The sequence below is a fragment of the Pezoporus wallicus genome, unplaced genomic scaffold (genome assembly GCF_028554395.1).
Source record: "Pezoporus wallicus isolate ANWC-B61680 ecotype Strahan unplaced genomic scaffold, APGP_CSIRO_Pwel_v1 contig_7820, whole genome shotgun sequence".
NCBI classification, from domain to species: Eukaryota; Metazoa; Chordata; class Aves; order Psittaciformes; family Psittacidae; genus Pezoporus; species Pezoporus wallicus.
The window spans coordinates 895,961-914,905 of NW_026641900.1; the positions used below are offsets into that span (position 1 = coordinate 895,961).

The window sequence follows — 18,945 nt, forward strand, 5'->3', positions numbered from 1 at the left end:
AAAACGGGGGGAAAAAGAAAACAAAGAAATGTTAGCAGTAATAATTCATCAACATTTTATTTAACAAAAAGATCAGTAACCCGACATTTAATGGTATCAAAACAAAATATTTCACTGCTCCTTCTATAACAACTGTATTAAAAACCCCAATACAAAATGTTTTCATCCAATTGAAATACCAGGTTTTAAAAAGCAGGTCTCGGGGAGCTCCCAACCCACACATACAGATCAAGAAAAGCAAGAAACTAGACACAAAGCAGATAATGGAACACAACTCCCCTTCTCCTTGTCCTCAACAGTGTCTCATCAGATGTGTGTTTGTGCTCTTTACATGCAGTGTACTGAGGGGGAATCATACTAAGGGGGTCTATGTTTCCTACTCAACAGCCTGCCATGTCTACAGACCTAATGGGTCCGTGTCTCGAGTACACCCCATTCCAGCTGCACTCCTAGGGCTGATCCGGTATGGAGGGATAGGCCAGAACCTTTGCAGACTCAGAGTTCTGTTCCTTGATTGTGTCACTGTCATTTTGGGTGTTTGCCATGCCAGACTGCTCTGCTCCAAGTCCTTCCTCCTCACTCTAACCATTCCCAATACAGGGGACAGATGCTCAACACAACATCAGTTGTGTCCCGTATTTATGACAGTATTTGGACCCCGGAATACTAATATCTGAAGTCTAACAAAACTATAAATAAGGTTGCAGCCAGGGAGGTGTGGGCATCGCTGTGGGGAACTGTTTGAACAGGCCAGCCAGAGTCAAGGTTATTAATGAACTACAAGGCAGCTGGTAGCAGACTTTTACTCCATCAGGTGAAAACCCAGCACACACATGGGTACAATTCTAGGCCTGTTTAATTTAATTCACAGCTTACGGAATTCTGCAATGGCATAGCTAGCAGCTGCATGCTCTGCAATTCGCATGTCAGATGGCAAATAGTCCTGGGAGTCTGTTCAGCTACTGGGAAGAGAGCTCATGCATTCTGAAAAGAGCTGGGCTCAACTGCTGCCCATTTTACAGGTTATTTTCATGGGAAATGTTTGCTGGTTCATTTTCCTGCACAAATATTTCACGTACAGAAGGTATCTTAAAATTCTTTTAAAAGCACTCGGTAAGTTTTTTCCCTACCACCCACCCACCCATGCATCCATTCATCCATCCATCCATCAGCCCATCCATCCCAAATGATTCACCCATCCCCCCTGTGTGTTGTTCAATGAGAACATCTAATCTTCAGCATAAAGCCAGGCCCTGTGGCTCAGGTCCAGCTGTATACTCTATCTGTTGGCACATCCTAACTTGAGGCACTGAACACTTTCTTCAAATAGACCTAATGATTCCAACTGCAAACCCTCTTCCCATGTAGCAGCCTGCCAGCACAGTGGACAGACGCAGGCTGGCTGGCTGAGTGCTGACCTTTCAGAAACATGCCCGCCCAAACCTCTTTCAGTACGCACGTTCAAACAGTAGCTCAGTTCAGGACTTCTTTGCTTTTTGGTTCTTTACAGTTCATCATGTCCTTCTTTGGCCTCCTGGTCCTTCAACTTGAATTCTTCAGCAGTAACTTTACCATTTCCATCCCGGTCTTGATTGGTGAACATGTTTTTCACAATCTTTTCAAAATCAAACCCAGGAGCTAGTTTTCCTTTACCTGAATCGACCTGAGCTTGTATGTACTCTGAAAACTGTGTGGAGAGAAAGGGGGAGAAAACAGCTCACAGTGAGACAGGCATTTAAAACTGAAAGAGTATTTACAAAAGCAGCACTTACCTGCTGTTGACTGTTAGCATTTTACTAAGTGTATGTAAAAGTACACACACATAATGCTAACAACCTAAACTGGACTAATCTGGACAGACACGTGAGGTTAAATTGCTCTTTGTGGATTTCCTCACTTACTCCAGTGGGTCCTGGACCCCTAACAAGAAAAGCTATTTTTCATAATTTAAGGGGAAAATGAGTTGAACAGAGAGTGACACAGAACATGGACGGGGTGGGTTAATTTCACAGGCCAATGCAAGCAGCTCACACTGTAAAAGAAACATCTGCCTGCATCTTACAAGAAACCACACATAATGAAAAAAGAGTGAAACAAGGAAATGAGACTTTGAGTATCAGAATACCATGAGATTTGCTAAAGTCTCTTCAGGCATTATGCCTCTGGCTTGCCTCCATAGTAAGAAAGGTTCCAAGGTTAGTTTTCCCTTAAAGTCCTTTTCCTGATATGTATGATGAAGTTATTCAATGTGATGAGACAACATCTGACAGAAGCCTTACTGCTGGCTTGCCAAAGACAAGAAGTCCACAGTCAAACACAACTTCAACTCCTGTGAGCTCTGGCACCTCTTGTTAAATAAGCTTCAGCAAGAAATGCTACTCCTGACATTAACTTACACCTCCCAGGTCAAGCACTTCTACCTCCTCAGCTTTTCCCTCTCCTCCTTGCTAGGTGACCAGAAGGATGTGCCAGCAACAGTCACATCCAACACCATTCATTCCCTAGGGTGCTGAAAGCACTTTTCTATTAGGCAAGAGCAAAAGTGGAGGTAAACACAAGAGAAGATGGAGAAGGAAGGAAAAGAAAGAGGTGGAAAAGAGTGCTAGGGGAAGGGAAAATGAGACTCTGGTTTTACCCCATTGGCTTGTTAAAACGCTCAAAAGCATCTCCTGCTGTTCCATAGGGCCCCAGCCCACCCTTTGAGTGCTGCTGGCAACAGTACTCCAGCGAGGAAGGACACGGAACAGAATGACAGAGAAAGGTGAAAAGAAAGAGTTACGAAGAAACTAAAAAAATACAATTCCTTTCTTAGCCATTCTTACATTACTTCTTTTTGGTTCCATCTCTAAGGCTAAATAACCACATTTTAATTGACATGTTGCCTTCCTGTTGACAACAAACACCATGTCAAAGAAGAGGGGAAGAGGAGTGGAAGAGGAGAGATCCCATTCTTCAACATCTGCAGTGATGGTGTTAGAAGAAAGCACCCTGATGATGGTAGTAGGAGAAAATCACTGCAGGTGTTCTCATTGTTTCAGCTTACCTCCTCCAAAAGAACCTCTCCATCGTGATTCTGGTCTATTTCTTCAAACAGATTAGGAGAGACTTCCCCATTCCACACAAACATGTACCCTTCGGGCAAGCCAGACACCAGCTCCAGCAGTTCGATGTCAAAAACCAGTACAGCACTACCCGGCACTTCTCCTTCTGTCACAACAAATGGCAGAGGGGCATGATCCTCTCTTACACTGAAGGATGTATATCCTTTCAATCCATAACTAAATTTCTCTTCCTCCTCCAACAGCACCTTCTCTACTGCAATCCCCAAACCCCGTGATCCCAAACCACCCAATCTTCCTGTTCACTTCAGCAGAGGTGACCAAGACATGAAGGAAGCTTTCAGAATAAAACTGCATCCTTTTTTTTGTTTGTTTTTACTTATAAAACTGTATAAAACATTTTATCTCCCCCATACACTGTGTATTGAGGTGCTAACTGACACTCAGGAGTGCTGCAGCAGCTTGAGACGCTGAAACCATGGAAGGAAGGAGTTTGATTTATTCTTGATAAAGAAAATGGAGGTCATCTCTAACTTCTGCCCAGTAACAAACAAGCAAATCTCTTCAGGTACCTGTGTACTCACCAAGGCACTAGCAACCATCCAGCGATTCAGACCATGGGTAGCAAATGTAATCTGAATGATGGCAAATACCTGTGACAGGTATTTAACACAGCAGGCTTCTTATGAGACTTTCAATTTATTACATAGAACTACGCAATTTTATGTAATAATATATATAATACTCATACTTTTCCATGGAAGACAGGTACAAGTGAAAATGCTTCCTTATTTCTTATCACAAATTAATTCTCCATTAAGCCTGGCACATAATGCCTGACAGTCTTTATAAAACACAAACTCTTCTGGAGCTATTCTGAGAACACAGCAACTTCTGCAATTGTTTCCATACACATGAGAGTTTGTTGGTGATCTCCTGACTCCTCTTCCTCAAGTCTTTTAACTCAGAGGACCAGTAGCAACCACACATCTTGGGATATGAAAGTTCTTGTCACTTCTGTATTGTTCTTTTTATCACTGTTGGCCCTGTCATTAAAACATGGATCGGCTTCAATGCTCTAAACCAGAGCAAACTGCCTTAAACATGTTGGTGTTGGTGTTTCAACAGCACTGATCCCATTTCACATCTCACATTTGACTTAACGTAGTTTCTTGAGGTTTGAGTTTTTCTTTGAATTTTTTATCATATCAGTGCGGAACAGGCCCCTTCAGTTTTGTTTCCCGGATAACATGTGGCATGTCCAGGCATGAGTATCCAATTCCCCATCACAGAGAGCAACTGTCTACCTCCTTCTGCAACAGAGTTCCTGGATCATACTATAACAGAGCAACATTACTGGGGCGCGTGTTCCCTTTTGTACTGGGATGGGCTATGGACCACAGGAACAGTGACTTAAAACACAGCACAGACAGTATGTTCATTTCATTCACGAAGGGGGGGGGAATCCTAACGCAATGACATGAAAAACCTCTTAAAAAAATCCCATTAAGGAGCTCACCCTAAAGCACAGCAAATAACAAACCTTGTGTACTTGTGTTTCAGTTACTCAAGAGATGCTAAGTGGATGTGCATTAGGATTCACTCACTTACCAACTCCATCTTCTCCATACCCAAGATGAGGTGGAATAACAACAGTTCGGCGCTCCCCAACACACATGTCTTGCAGACCCATGTCCATCCCCACCACCACCTGCCCAGATCCCAGAACTATGTTGTAGGTCTTGCCGAGGCTGTGTCTGGAGAGGAAGGGAAGAAGAAGAAGAATTATAGAAGCCCTCAACATACAGTAGAGGATTTCTGTTGTTCCAAATTACCACAGAAATAGCAGTTTCTAGTTAGTGTCCTGCCATTACCAAAAATTAACTACATGCCCAGTGCTCTGTTCTACCAAGCAGTTACCTGAAGTTGTTCCCAAGGTAGCAAGTTATGGCCAACACCAAACAGAAGCGTCCCTACTGCTGACAGGTCCTCTGATACTAAAATGATAGGCTTCTTAAATGAAACCCAATTAAAATCATTAATCCCGCCAACTAAACCCCCAAGGTATTTTATCTCAAAACAAGGCTTTTGCCTTTCACATATTTTTAACTAATGAAGTTGGCTTTTTTAGCAGATATCCATATTCCAGAGCTATATTTGTCCCAGAACTACCAGCCCATGAGGATCAGGGTGCATTCACATGGATCAGCCAGCCCTGTAATAAAATCAGCCACTACAGCACAGCAGTCACTGAACCAACACAACATGGAAGTATCTCACATACTACTACTGCTATTTAACCACATTATATTTTGAATTTTACCTTGCTGCTGGTGGCTTGTTTCTAAAATTAGAAATCATCACAAGTTAAAGTGATTCTAAAAGCAGAGCCTGCAATGTTAAGACTTTTTACGTGGTACATGTCACAACAGCAGAACCTAGATTTAGGTTAGACATTAGGCAGAAGCTCTTCCCTGTGAGGGTGGTGAGGTGCTGGCACAGGTTGCCCAGAGAAGCTGTGGCTGCCCCATTCCTGGCAGTGCTCAAGGCCAGGTTGGACGGGGCTTGGAGCAACCTGCTCTAATGGCAGGGGGTTAGAACTGGATGAGCCTTCAACCTTCCAACCCAAACTATTCTGTGACTCTACGATTCTATGACCCTTTCTCCTGTTGGTCTCCTTTGGTTATCTGGCCTGGCAGTACCACCACAGAATATTCTGGTTTATTTGGAAAGAAAACAATTCAGTGGTTTTGAGGTCAGCCTTAAAATTAGGAGCATAAGATACATGATCTTTGGTTCTCTACAAACTGCTTAGAATAAGACAGTCTCCACATCCCTTACTTCCTGCTACAAAATGAGCATTCCTGCCATATAAAAGGTGTTTTGATTCCAAACACATTTCTTGCATACATACTCGCCTACAGCATCACATTAAGAGCTTCAATGTCAGCCAGCTTTTCAGCTCTGCAAGCTATGGTGTACACTGTGAAAACTACAAACTGCTTCCTATATTAATTATAACCTGTTTAAGAATAGCTTTTCCCAACTTCCCTTCCAAAAACAAATCTTCCAACCTAAATAACGATCACTTGCGCTACCCAAAAGATGAAGGTGGGGAAAAAAAAGTAGCAGAAGCATTCTTGTAGCTGCAGCAACCAGTGCCATGGGCTCACTTCAGTTCTATATGAGACAGACTGGAGCAGTCTCTTACTTCCCTCATGAACCTACTGTTAACAGGAAGGAGGAAATGATCATTACCATCGCAATCAGGCTCTCTGACAGTTTCTCCATGCTGACACCACAACACTACAATAAAGGAAAACTAGCACCCAAGTGTGCTCCAAATGTGATTGGTGACCACTGACTGTATACCACACTCAAGACAGCTTTAACAAGCCCTATACCATATGCACCTATCAGACCTCTCTTGGGAGCACTGAACCCACACAGAGAGCAAAACCTGCCCAAGAAACTGAACACACTCAGGCAGTTCATTCACACTGAAATCAATGTCACTCTAGTAGGACTGGCCCAGGCACCTGAACTGCCACACAGACAACCTCCTTCATCACTCCACTTGTAGTGTCTATATTCTTCTCCAACACACTCCTACACCTTCTTTGTTCCCAGTTCTCTCATTATGCTATAGAATCATATAATCATAGAATCAATGGGGTTGGAAAAGGCCTTTATATGATCAAGTCCAACCATTCCACAGCACTGCTAAGGCCACCACTAACCCATGGCACTGAGGGCCTTATCATGTGTGAACTCTTCCAGGGATGGTGACTCCAGCACTGCCCTGGGCAGCCTGTTCCAATGCCTGAGCACCCTTTGGGGAAAGAATTATTTCTAATCTCCATCTAAACCTCCCCTGGTGCAGCTTGAGGCCATTTCCTCTTGTCCTGTCACTAGTTTCTTGGGAGCAGAGACCAGCCCGCTCCTGGCACCATCCTTCTGTCAAGCAGTTGAGAGTGATAGGGTCCCCCCCTGAGCCTTCTCTTCTCCAGACTAAACCCCTCAGGTCCCTCAGCCGCTCCTCATCACACTTGTGCTCCAGGCCCTCAACCAGCTGCCAGGGATATACTTACGTTGAGTCTAGCAAAGTACCATCCAGGAGTGAAGCATTGTAGTGATACTTCAAGTAATCCCCTTTCTTACTCAGAACGGTGCAGTTGGAAGGTTTATAGTTCACAGTAATGCTGACTGAATCTGAGGGGTTGTGGAAGTCAACCACATGGATGTCAAAGACCAGCACTGCAGATCCTGGAATCTTCCCTAAATAGGAATAAAATCAGGCAAGTACAGAAAGAAATGGTACCCAAACAGGCTTATGATGGCCAGGTTCTGCATCCCACAGGAATATGTATTCCCACTACGCTTGCTACCAAGTAATTTTGCTCTTCTCATTCAGAATTAAAGGATTATTTCTCCTCTGTGTGCAACTAATGCAAGCTGTATCCAGTGAAGGAGAAGCAGTGGAAAAGCACTAAAACCTCAGTTCAACGGTGAAGGAAAAAAAATGCATTACTCTGAATTTGAAAAATACACTGATATGAAGCAACAACCAGGTATTTCCTGTGACCGTCCCAAATAACTGATTTGTGTTTCATGTACCAATTCATTACTGAGCATCAAAATTCCCGTAGGACTTCACATACTTCAAGGAATGCCATAATGTCTAAAAGGTGATGTTTCCTTATAACATCCTGACAGCAAAGCAACTTCTTCCTCCTCCCAGGACAATGTGCAACTGCATTACCAGGACTAACAAGACACATACTGATCCAGGAACGGGAATTGTTGGTAAAGGAGTCTGATTCCCAAATCAATGGCATAGAATTTGCAGTCCCAAAGGAGAGGCCTTTTTTCTAAGTCACTTTTCCCAAGTAACATCCCAGGAGGTACCTTTTGAAACACCAGCCTTAGGTCTGTGATCAGTGTGAAGGGTTACTACCTTCAACCTCTCACACCAATCTTTGTGGGTACTAATGACTTTTCCCAAAGGGATGTTAATTGCATGTTACACACACACTTCACCGTTACATTCATCCACCCTTTACAGGTTTAGGAATCCACAAAACCTGTGTTGGTGGAAAGGATGGCGAAGAAGCCACAATGAATTCCTTCAGCACACAGAGCTTTTGCAGACATTCAGGAAGGAAGGAAGGAAGATCTCACCCTGCAGAGCTCCTGGCACCTAAGTGCCAGTCTGTCTGAGCCACCCATCATCCAAATGAGTTCAGGTCACCAATGACATGTGAGGCTGTTCCGCATTCTTCCTGTCCTATTAGTTAATTAAACTCATTCTGCAAATCGTGGGTGTAATCCTGTCAGCTCTATGCCCACAAAATAACAACAGTCTTTAAATGCCAAAAAAAGGGGAACTACATACAAATGCACTCAACAAGAAAGGAAACATCATTAATTACAGAAGCCTCAAATGAAAAGTGAAGCTCACCTCTTCCTTCTTCTCCATATCCAAGGTGAGGGGGGATGATTATTCTCCTTTTTTCACCAGTGCACACACCAAGCAAACCTTCATCCATTCCAGCAATGACATAACCTTGCCCAACATAGGTGTCATACGTGCGATTCCGCAAGTAGCTAGGGGAAATGCATGTTAGCAGTGTCAGGTGTGCTCCAGCAAACACAGAACCTTGCAGCAGATTTGCAATACAATTCTGAAAGCAGTTCAGGTCATTAATTAGCACCTAAGAAGCACAATGCAATCACCATGTTCAATGAATGTAGGCCACCAGGTTTCATCAGTCAGTGACGTGTGCATCACTCACTAACTGGCACTGGGACCCTGGCTAGGATACAGCTTATCTGCAAACACATTCCTACCATACCTGGAAAGAAAATCTCACTTATTTCTGTATTTTAGATTAAACCATGTTTTGATAAGTAACTGAAAAAAATCAGCTTTTTTCTTTAAGTTTTCCTCTGCCCTGACTCTACTTTAGTAAATGCTATCAACTAGATGTAGTTTATGTTCATTTTCACAAGACACTCTTCAGACTATCTCATTTTGCAACCACGGCTACGTAGTACAACTACTACAAGAAGGTGGGATGCACATGATTAAAATGAGTCACACCAACAAAACACTATCAATACTATCCCTCCCTTCCCACTATGCCAATCACTTCTGCGTAGGCTGAAGGATCTGCTTCAACACCTAATGACAGAAATAAAACAAGCCCATGACAACAAATGAGGTCTATTACAAGGATGTGCCTGTCTTCTGCCTTTCCTCAAGGCATGCTACATGAAGGCACAGCCCAAGGAAAGGAAGGTAGAAAGGTTTCAATTCATCTTTACAAGGTAACTCTGAAGAACAGCAAGATCAGGACAGACCCTGATGTAGTTCAACTCCTCTGAGTCCAGACAGCCGTGGCTGAGCTGCCATGGGGCAGTTCTGCAGCTCACTATTGCAGAAGGAAAAAACACAGCAGCTGTAGCAGTACTAAACACTCTTCCTTCCATGAGTTTATTTTTTAAAACATTTTACAATGGCTCATCTTCAACTCTTTTTGGCTACTTGTGCCAACTGTTCTGAAAGCTAGAGTGGAAAGTAAAGTACTGCTCATTGAAGAGCAAACAAAAGTGGCAGGAAGCTACAAGGGTATTTCTTATTCATCATATAATCCTGTACACGAGTCTCACATGCCCACAGAGCTTTAAATTTGACACAACAGCAATCCCTCTTCCTTTACCACAGAAACCCCATCACTGAGTTCAGTCCTGAAAGAAATCAGCCTTCAAAATGCAGTTTTCAAGCGCAACTGGAAAGAGCTTCTTGAGATTCAGTGGGAATCACTGATCTGTTCTCTCTTCAGTAGTATCACCTATGTGGCAAATAAGCTCTATGGGGCAAAGAGTCTTCAGGCACGTGTCTGAAGCATACATAGCTTCACGAGGTGGATCACCACCCCTAGATGGCGTTTGTGATACTGTCATAACACAAAGAGGTCTTTGTCTTCCTTCCCATATTGAAAGTTTTCTTTGAGGCTTTTAAGAAGACTCCAAATCCACTTAATAATTGCAAAAAGGAAGGAAAAGCAAATAACTGGATATGTTATGGACAAAACAGACAAGTTAAATTGCAAATGGGATCTGAAGGGCTGAACCATCTGGTTACCTGGAATCAAACAGTGTGCCATCCAAGAGTGTGCCATTGTAATGGTACCGGAGGAAGTCTCCTGCCTGGCTCCTCCGCTCGCAAGACTCAGGCACCTGCTGGTTCTCAATAGCAATGCCATCTTTGGGGTTATGGAGGTCTAGCAAAACCACATCAAAGACAAGGGAAGCTTGGCCAGGTATCTCCTTACCTACAGAAGTGTTGGAGCAGAAAACTGGTAAGAAACAGCTGACTATCAAGCACCTCCCCTCCCAAAATAAATCAGCATAATCTGCTTATAGTCAGTCATTTTCAGTGGGTTTGTCACTCAGTTCTTCAACTCAATTATTTCCTTCTGTTCCTACTGTGATAGCACTGCTTCACTAAGAATAGCCTCTTCAGCAACACCTACTTTAGTCAATATAGCTCCATCTGAGCTGTATGGTTTAGTCTACCAATATTTCCAACACACTCCATGAAAGTGCATAAAATAACCATTAGAAGAAATACGTGGCACATCCATTCTTCCCATCATGTTAATATCAAAACAGGAGACCACATGATGGAGTTGAAGAAGGGTAAACTGAGTATCTCAGTGAAAAAGTACCTTTCCATCAATACACAAATTACAGCATGGGTTGCTTTGACTGAGAACCATTAAGATCAAAACCCAGCTCCACACAGGTTTTGTTATTCACGGAGATGGCTATCACAGTTAATGGTAATGAATTCATGGAAGGGGTATGAAACCTTGGATCCACAGACATATCCTTAAATATTTGAGCAGAGAAAGAATTTAAGGATGAGTTCCAAACTATACTTAACTGCCCCCTCATTTAACATGGGCACCTCTGTGTATGACCTGCAGGCTGCATACAGCCTCATAGGCCAATTAATCCATCTTGCAGATTATATTTTCTGACTAAAATTTCAGTATACAAAGATTACAATTTTATCAAAAAAAAAAAGACTACTTGTACTTTCTAACCAGTCCGATCCTGCATATAATACATTTTGAACCTCTCTCTCCACCACTTTGTTCCATCAGTACAAAGTATGAATCAGTAATAATGCTGCCCATAAAGTTAAAATACACAAATACAAGTTTGTTTTAAAATATGAATTACTTAGATTAAAAGATAATAATAACTTTTACCATCTCCTTCTTCTCCATATGCCAGGAAAGGTGGTATTGTGATAATGCGCTTCTCTCCTACACACATTCCCAAGAGACCCTGGTCCATACCAGGAATCAGCCACCCAATTCCCACATAAGTATCGTAAGTCCGCATCCGATTATGGCTAAACAAGAAAACAGAAACACAAACAAAACATGACTAAATGTTAGACAGCCCCAGGAAAGAACAGCATTAACCTTTAAAAGCCCCATGCTATGCACAGTATCACCAGCAGTGTGCCTCGGTGGCCAAAGACAACAGCATCCTGGCCTGTACCAGCAGTGACCTTGCGCTGCACCAGGGAAGGTTTTAGACTGGATAGCAGGAACAATGTCTTCACAGAGAGGGTGCTCAGGCATTGGAGCAGGCTGCCCAGGGCAGTGCTGGAGGGCATCCCTGGAAGCAATCACACACCATGTAGACGAGGCCCTCAGTGACATGGGTTAGTGGTGGCCCTGGCAGTGCTGGGGGAACAGTTGGACTTGATGATCTTTTCCAACTTTGTTGATTCTATGATATAACTCACAAGTTGCCACTCTGAAAATACTGTTCCTTGACTGACCAAGGGCTGGCTGGGAGTGCTTAGCTATTTCAGGAACCTAGCAGAGGTTTTGAAAATGTCTCACAAACCTAATGGCAGCTGTTATTACAGCATTATCTTCCACCAAACTTCAATGAAGTCCACATGCTGCAAACTTAAAATCTTAACATGAAAGTTTTAGTAGCTCAGTTTCATTATGAACTCTGCTTAGTTTATAAAGCTTGTTTCTAACTTGAACTGCTATGCTGCAGTGGTTACAGAAATTTTGAGCTGGCTGCAATAAATAGTGATCTGGGTTTGTAATGCCCATGAAGAAATAATGTACTGTTTTACTGGTTTGAGTCAGTACCTCTCTCCTATAACCCCTAAATAAGTTACTGACACTCAGATGATGCTAGCTTTAATTTCCTGTGTTTCTCAGCAATTAACATCAGTTGTTATACCAGTGAAGGGGGAGGAAATTATGGGTTTAAGTGACATGAGATACCTACTAAAATACACAAAGACACACAGCCCAGCTGCATACCTTGAATCAAACAGGGTCCCATCTAGGAATGTTCCATTGTAATGGTATCGTACAAAGTCAGACACCTGGACTGTTCGAGGACACTTCTCAGGTTTGAAGTAAGTCTGAACCTGCACTTCATCCTCCAAGTTCCAAAGATCTATCAGGAGCACATCGAAATGGAGCACAGCATTGGGGGGTATCACACCAGCTGCAAAAGCAAAACAACACAATCAATTTCATTTCCCTTTTTCTAGGGGAAAAAGGGAACAAATCCATGCATATCCTAAAAAAACAGGCACAGTATACACCCTTCTCCTTGTAATGCCTATACCCCTCCGGCCCCTTGTCACTGTTGCAGCTGCTTACGGAGGGGGTATCTGGCAACATGAATTGTTATCAAACATGTCCATCAGGCAAACTGATCTTGATTTAGCATTTGTTGACTGTCTGTAGAGCAAGGCTGATTCTGGCACTGACAAGACCTTGTGCAGTACTGCCATGACAAACCACAGTAAGTATTTAACATCAAGGCAGGTATAAATAAATAGTGAACTTTGGTAGCAAGCTTAATTTGCTGAAGGTCCTGTAGAGTCAACAGCTCTTCCTTCAGCATGCAGAGGGAGCCTGGTGAGATTAGCCAGGCTTAACAAACACCCCTGAGCAGGGGAAAACCTCTCTGAAATTCACTACTTGCCATTTCTACTCCTCTGTGCCTCCATCCTCTATCTGCTCTTCTGAATCCCCTGCACAATCAACTCCCTGCTGGCCCAGTGCTGTACTTACAGACACCTTCACTTCCATAGGCGAGCTTGGGGGGGATCTGCACAAAGCGCCGCTCGTTCACGCACATGCCGACCAGAGCTTGGTCCATCCCAGCAATAAGTTGACCTTTTCCCACAAACACATTGAATGTGGATCCTCTGTCATAGCTAAAGGGGGAAAGGAGGGCAAAAACATTAGCAGCTCATTCTGGGCTTTGAGCAACCTGGTCTAGTGGAAGATGTCCCTGCCTGTGGCAAGGAGTTGGAGCTGGATGGGCTCTAAGGTCCCTTCCAACCTAAACCCTTCTACCATTCCACCACCCTGGGGAGTAACACCATAAATTACACCAGCTCGACAAGCTTTATAATCTGAGACATCATGGTTGGGGACTTCCTGTGGGAGAAGAGAGAAAGAGAAAAGATGCCTTTTTGAGTACTAGTTCTGAGATTGGTCAGTGGTTGGTTATTTTCTCCAGCTGGTTACTTATTTTTCTCCTCCACATTCCCATCCCTCACTTAAGGCATAGAGACATGCTTTAAACAACAACTTTAACTGATCAAGAATCAAGAGAGCTAAATGATCTTCCACTGTGATAACACATGAACTTTTGACAGACAAAAGCAATGATGCTTAAATGATCGCTTCTCAGAGAGGCTGGAGAACATCAGCATTGCCACAGCAGAACACTAACATCAGCTTACATGGTTTGGTTGACCACCTTAACTCTGCACAACGATCCCCTTGGCTGTGCCTGAATTACTGCTGCTATTTGACAGTCTGAAGCGATGTATAAACATACAGCAGGAAGTATTTCAAAAGCTTCATGCCTATTTTTAAGTCTTTGCTGCTCCCATTTTCTCAAATTCCTTTTATAATTCAAAGGACTTTATTTTAGTTCTCAGATAAAGGCAGCCCTGAAGAAAATAAGTTAATACAAAAGAAATGCTTGTGCCTCTCTTCTGCTGAAACTCTCTGGAAAGCAGCCAGGAGCTAGATATTGCTAGGGAAATGATGTCAAACTTTCCTTCCAGGACCATACACATCACTTCCACAACACACTGAGCCTCCCAACAGTCCCAGAGTGTCAAATCCCTCAAGTATCTCTCACTGAGCGACCTCTCTGTTTGCTCCATCATTTTTTCTTCTGGCAACCATTTGCCTTAGAACAGACAACCCTCTATACAGAGCACCGTACAGAGCACTCACTTTTGGTTGCACAAATATCCCTATTCCCAGGCAAGGGTGGAAAATATTTAAATCAGCTCCTGCCAAATCCTGTTATACACACAAAAACATAATGAAGGTGTTAAGACCAGTAACAGGTTCTAAGAAACCAGATATAAACCTACAGTCAAGAAGACATTGATGCTCAGCAGAAAACAGGGCAAAGCAGTGAACGGATCATGCAGCTCTGCAGGAGTGACTGCAGATTCCTTAAAAATAAGCAAAATTATTAGTTTCTGTTAGTAGAAATTCCCCAATTAACAGCAGATGACTGGGCAAGTCAGTTCAGACTTGAAACTGCAGATCATTTTATGGCCAGGGAAATAGAAGTGCAAATACTGATGAGGAGGAAAAAAATAAACAGACACACAATAAACATAAAGAATAAATTATAATAATAAAAAAGAATATACGATTATAAAGAATAAACTAAGACTCTGTCAATAGCCTGGTAGGAAGAAGAGCAGGATGACCACCTCTGCTTGGAAATACAGGAAAATAGTCTTAAACTGCAAGAATATTTTCAGTAGCTGAGGAAGAAACAAAGTAAAACTACCCTTAGCTCAACACCCAGAGCATTTTCTAGGCCAATTTCATAGCAGTGTTTGACTAAACTGATGCTGGCAGTAACTTTCAGGAGCTTAAAAAAAAAAAAACAATCAACAGGTAGCAATGCAGATAAGTAGAAAAATGAGCTTTTCAATAGGCCAATTTTAGTATATATTGACTGTCTGCAGGGAACACTAAATATTTTATGACAAATACTCAAAAATACTTCTTCCATTAACCTATAGAACATAAACCCCTCCTCATTTTCCATTGTCTTAACATGACAGATCACTGCCATTGATATTAAAAATAGACCATATTTAGTGAATAACAAACACTTATGTCAGTGTGAGAGAAAGCAATACGAGCCAAACAAACCTGACTTTCTGCACCCTCTTGACATGAAGGTGGCCATACAGACACTCAAGTTAGATTAGACTCTCACTGATGTTACTGGTTTACTGATATATTTAGAGGACTGAAAGGGATAAACGCTGTGCAGTTCTGCACAGCCTGCTCCTGCTCCAAATGACAAAGAACTTGGACTTAAATGAAAGCCAGCACCTGGGAAGACCCTCCAAGCGCCCTGCCTGGGTGCAGACATGTGCTGATCCAGCTCAGCCCACCGTAAGCCTCAGTGTGTATCTGCAGAAAGCAGAAGCACACTTCTTAGTACACGGCTGGTTTCCCAATTGCCACATATTTGTAAAATGAGCCGTGAGGATGCCGCCTCTGTGTGTGCGTGTCCTCACATCTGCAGCTCAGGATGATTCTCCAGGAGTCTCACTTGCCAATGAGTTCACTGTCCTCGCTATGCCTCGTCACTGAAGCTGCACCAACTCCAGCTACTGCATCCCAAATGTTACCCGCAGAAGCACTGGTGAAGGGGCACTACCAGCCACTTCAGCTCCAGAGGAAGAGCTGAGCTTGCACCGAGGGACAGTTACTTCCCTAAGGCAGTAGATTTCTCCTTGAAGCACAAGGAAGATTACCAGGATTACTGAAAGACATTTTGTTTTTTCTTTCTGATCAGTGGTAATGAATGAAACAGGAAAAAAAAAACAAATAAGCCATGGGCAGCATCAACATTCCTCACAAGCGCCTGATCCCACTGTTTAGGCTGTCTGATCCTAAAATAACAGCAGGAAAGCAGCCAGGTTCTTCACTGTACATAGGTCAACTTATCCAAAAACGTTTATGGAAGCACAGCCTGATAACTCTTATATTTCTGGCAATGATAATGATTCAGAAATGTCTGTGTTCCAGAAGGTTTGAACCCGGAGAACACATACGAAACGTACAAAAAGAAACAGGCAGGGTACTGTGAGAGCCTCCAATACCCTATGTGCTCCTGTTTACCAGGCTAACCTAATATCCTTACGGTCTCCTCTCTTGGAGCACAAAGGTTCTGGTGGATGCATTGGAGAAGCAACTGGAAGAATGCAGTGGGGATCCGTCCGGGCACGCAAACCGCTGAGAACCGGACCCAGCCTCCATAGAGGTCTCTGTCACCCCAGTGCCCTGCAATCACACCCCAGCTCTTCACCCTTTCACATTCCAGAGACACCTTCCCATGGGAGCTCTCTGTTCTCGCTCGCACCACACCGCACAGCTTGCCGCTGACCTTCTTCCAAGTGCTCACCCCAGAAGTGCCCATGGGCCGCAGCCGGGATGAGCTGAACCGAACCTCAACCGCAACATCCATCCCCAGAAACATCCTTAGGGGACCGAGCCGCTCCCTCCCCCGCTCTCCCCGAGAGCACCCTCGCAGGAACCCAAGCCCGAGGGTGCTGCCGGCCAGACCTGGAGTCGAAGCGGGTGCCGTCGGGAAAGGAGCCGAGGTAGTGATAGCGCACGAAGTCTCCGGGCCGCACGGCCCGCGGGCAGCTCTCGGGCACGAAGCGCCGCTCGACCCGGAGCTCGGCGCCGTCCGGGGGCGGCTGTGCGGCGGGCACCGGCGGCGCCTGGCAGGCGGCCCAGCTCACCAGCACGGCCGGCAGCACCAGCAGCGCCCCGCAGCATCGGCCCTGCCGCCGCACTGCCGCCGGCCCCGCCATGGAGCGCTGCGAGCTGGCAGCGCACAGCGCTCACAGCGGAGGGAGTGAGGGAGACGCGGAGAAAAGGGGAGAGGCAGGAGCCAGCCCGCCGGCCCTTCCCGGCCCGCCTGCTCCTCCTCCCGCCGCTGCGAACTTGCAGACGTGGATGGAGCGCTCCCACCCGAGACGGGGAGGAGCAGCCTTGGCGCCAGCTCCCCACACGCCGCCGCGATCGGTCCTTCGTCCGTCGGTCCGTCCATCCCACCGGCTGCCGGTGCGACGTGGCGCTGCCCCCGGGCCGCCCTCCCGGCCTGTCCTGGTCCTGCCCTTCCCTCCTCACACATACATAAGCTCTTCGGCCTGGGAGGGAGCGAAGGCACCAGGGAGGTTCAGTGCTGGGCCTGTACCGCGGCACACGTGCTCCCTGCGCAGTTTGGAATAGCTGTAGGTTTAAAAATCCCATCGCAAATGTGCCATTTTAAAATCACAACTCCAAAGGTAACAAGGTGGCATTGACATCTGCTGCTCGGTGAGCAGCAGTCACAGGTATTTGCAACAGCCTGTCAGAGAAACTGTGCAAAAGAGATGGAGAAAATGACCTGAGAAGCACGCAGTGAGGCACCAACATCCATGAGGCATCACAGCCCCAGCCAGCCAGCTCTCCCCTTCTCCCTTTTGACCTTGGTGAGGAGGAACTTGGATTTATTGTCCCCTGGAAGTGTTCAAGGCTAGGTTGGATGGGACTTGGAGCAACCTGCTCTAGTGGAAGGCTTCCCTGCCCATGGCAGGGGGTTGGAACTGGATGAGATCTAAGGTCACTTCCAACCCAAACCAGTCTGGGATTCTATGATAAGATCTTGTTATTCATAAATTATAGAACAAGCATAAACTCCACTCAGGTGGACCACTTGCAACAAGAAACCATTGAGGGTGTGATGCAGCGATCGAACCTGAGCATCTTGTCCCACAAGCCCAGCTCCCCGTTCTTTGCACAGCCACCAGCACACTAACACAATCACCCTGCAGCAGAAGGGATGCAGCCAATCAAAGTGTTTTAAAGTGCTTTCATAAACACTCTTGTGTAACACTGATGTATTGCTAGGAGATGCTGGCTGCTCTGTGACCTAACCAGTGAAAAAAGTTGGCAACTCAGGCAGCTATTTGAAGATAACCAGATTTGCTGCTACAGATCCAACAACAGTCATGCTACAGGTCCCAGATCAGCCCTGCAAAGCATCCTTTAAACAAGACATGTAGACTGTCTGGCAGTTGCCTAGATTGAAATAGCTTTTTTTGATGTTAGTTTGTATGGACACGCTCTATTTTCTTAAGGAGAACACACAGGTAACCACTGGAGTATGTTGACACAACCAACACAAAGCTTGCCCTGCATCTGGCACTTCTTTTTGCCAGGTGGTGACACAGCCTTTGGGTTTTGCCCATTTATTTAGGAATTCTACATTTTCAAAACAACTCCTTGGACTCTTTAATATTTATACAGTTTTGTACTCAACTTTGTGCTGGGCTGCATAAAATGGAGTGTGGCCATCAGGCTGAGGGTGGGGATCCTCCCCCTAGTCTGCTCTGGTGAGACCCCCCTGCAGTCCTGTGTCCAGCTCTGAGGCGACAACACAAGAGGGACGTGGAGCTGTTGGAGCAAGTCCAGAGGAGGCCACAGAGATGCTACAAGGGCTGGATCTCCTGGCTGGAGCCAGACTGAGAGAGCTGAGCTGGTTCAGCTTGGAGAAGTCTCCTTAAGGAGAGGCCTTAGAGCAGCTCCAGTGCCTAAAGGGGATACAAGAGATCTGGAGAGGGGCTATTTAAGAGGGCATTCAGTGACACAAGGGAGCATGGCTTAGTTTGAACACTAACCTGGCTGCCCAGGAAGCATTTTGGAGATGCTGACCACTATTGGATTGCCTGTTCTTCAGTCAGCCCAAAACACAGCAATGACTAAGAGTG

General features: G+C 44.8%; 1 protein-coding gene across 2 annotated transcripts in view; it reads right to left on the reverse strand.

The window, feature by feature from the left end:
• Positions 1-1,210: 1,210 nt before the first annotated feature.
• FKBP9 (FKBP prolyl isomerase 9) overlaps positions 1,211-18,945 on the reverse strand; it is a 30,007-nt gene continuing 12,272 nt past the window's right edge. Inside the window, exons 1-10 of one of the 2 annotated variants that reach the window (XM_057425773.1) lie at positions 16,751-17,028; positions 13,196-13,341; positions 12,431-12,620; positions 11,342-11,487; positions 10,207-10,396; positions 8,521-8,666; positions 7,151-7,337; positions 4,671-4,816; positions 3,044-3,207; positions 1,211-1,687 (exon numbers count right to left, since the gene is read on the reverse strand). In XM_057425773.1, coding sequence (XP_057281756.1) covers positions 1,505-1,687; positions 3,044-3,207; positions 4,671-4,816; positions 7,151-7,337; positions 8,521-8,666; positions 10,207-10,396; positions 11,342-11,487; positions 12,431-12,620; positions 13,196-13,341; positions 16,751-17,004 — 1,752 coding nt within the window. In that variant the 5' untranslated portion in view covers positions 17,005-17,028 and the 3' untranslated portion in view covers positions 1,211-1,504. Of the gene's footprint in view, positions 1,688-3,043; positions 3,208-4,670; positions 4,817-7,150; positions 7,338-8,520; positions 8,667-10,206; positions 10,397-11,341; positions 11,488-12,430; positions 12,621-13,195; positions 13,342-16,750; positions 17,029-18,945 lie in introns of those variants that run through there. The other variant, XM_057425774.1, reaches the window with a different exon arrangement.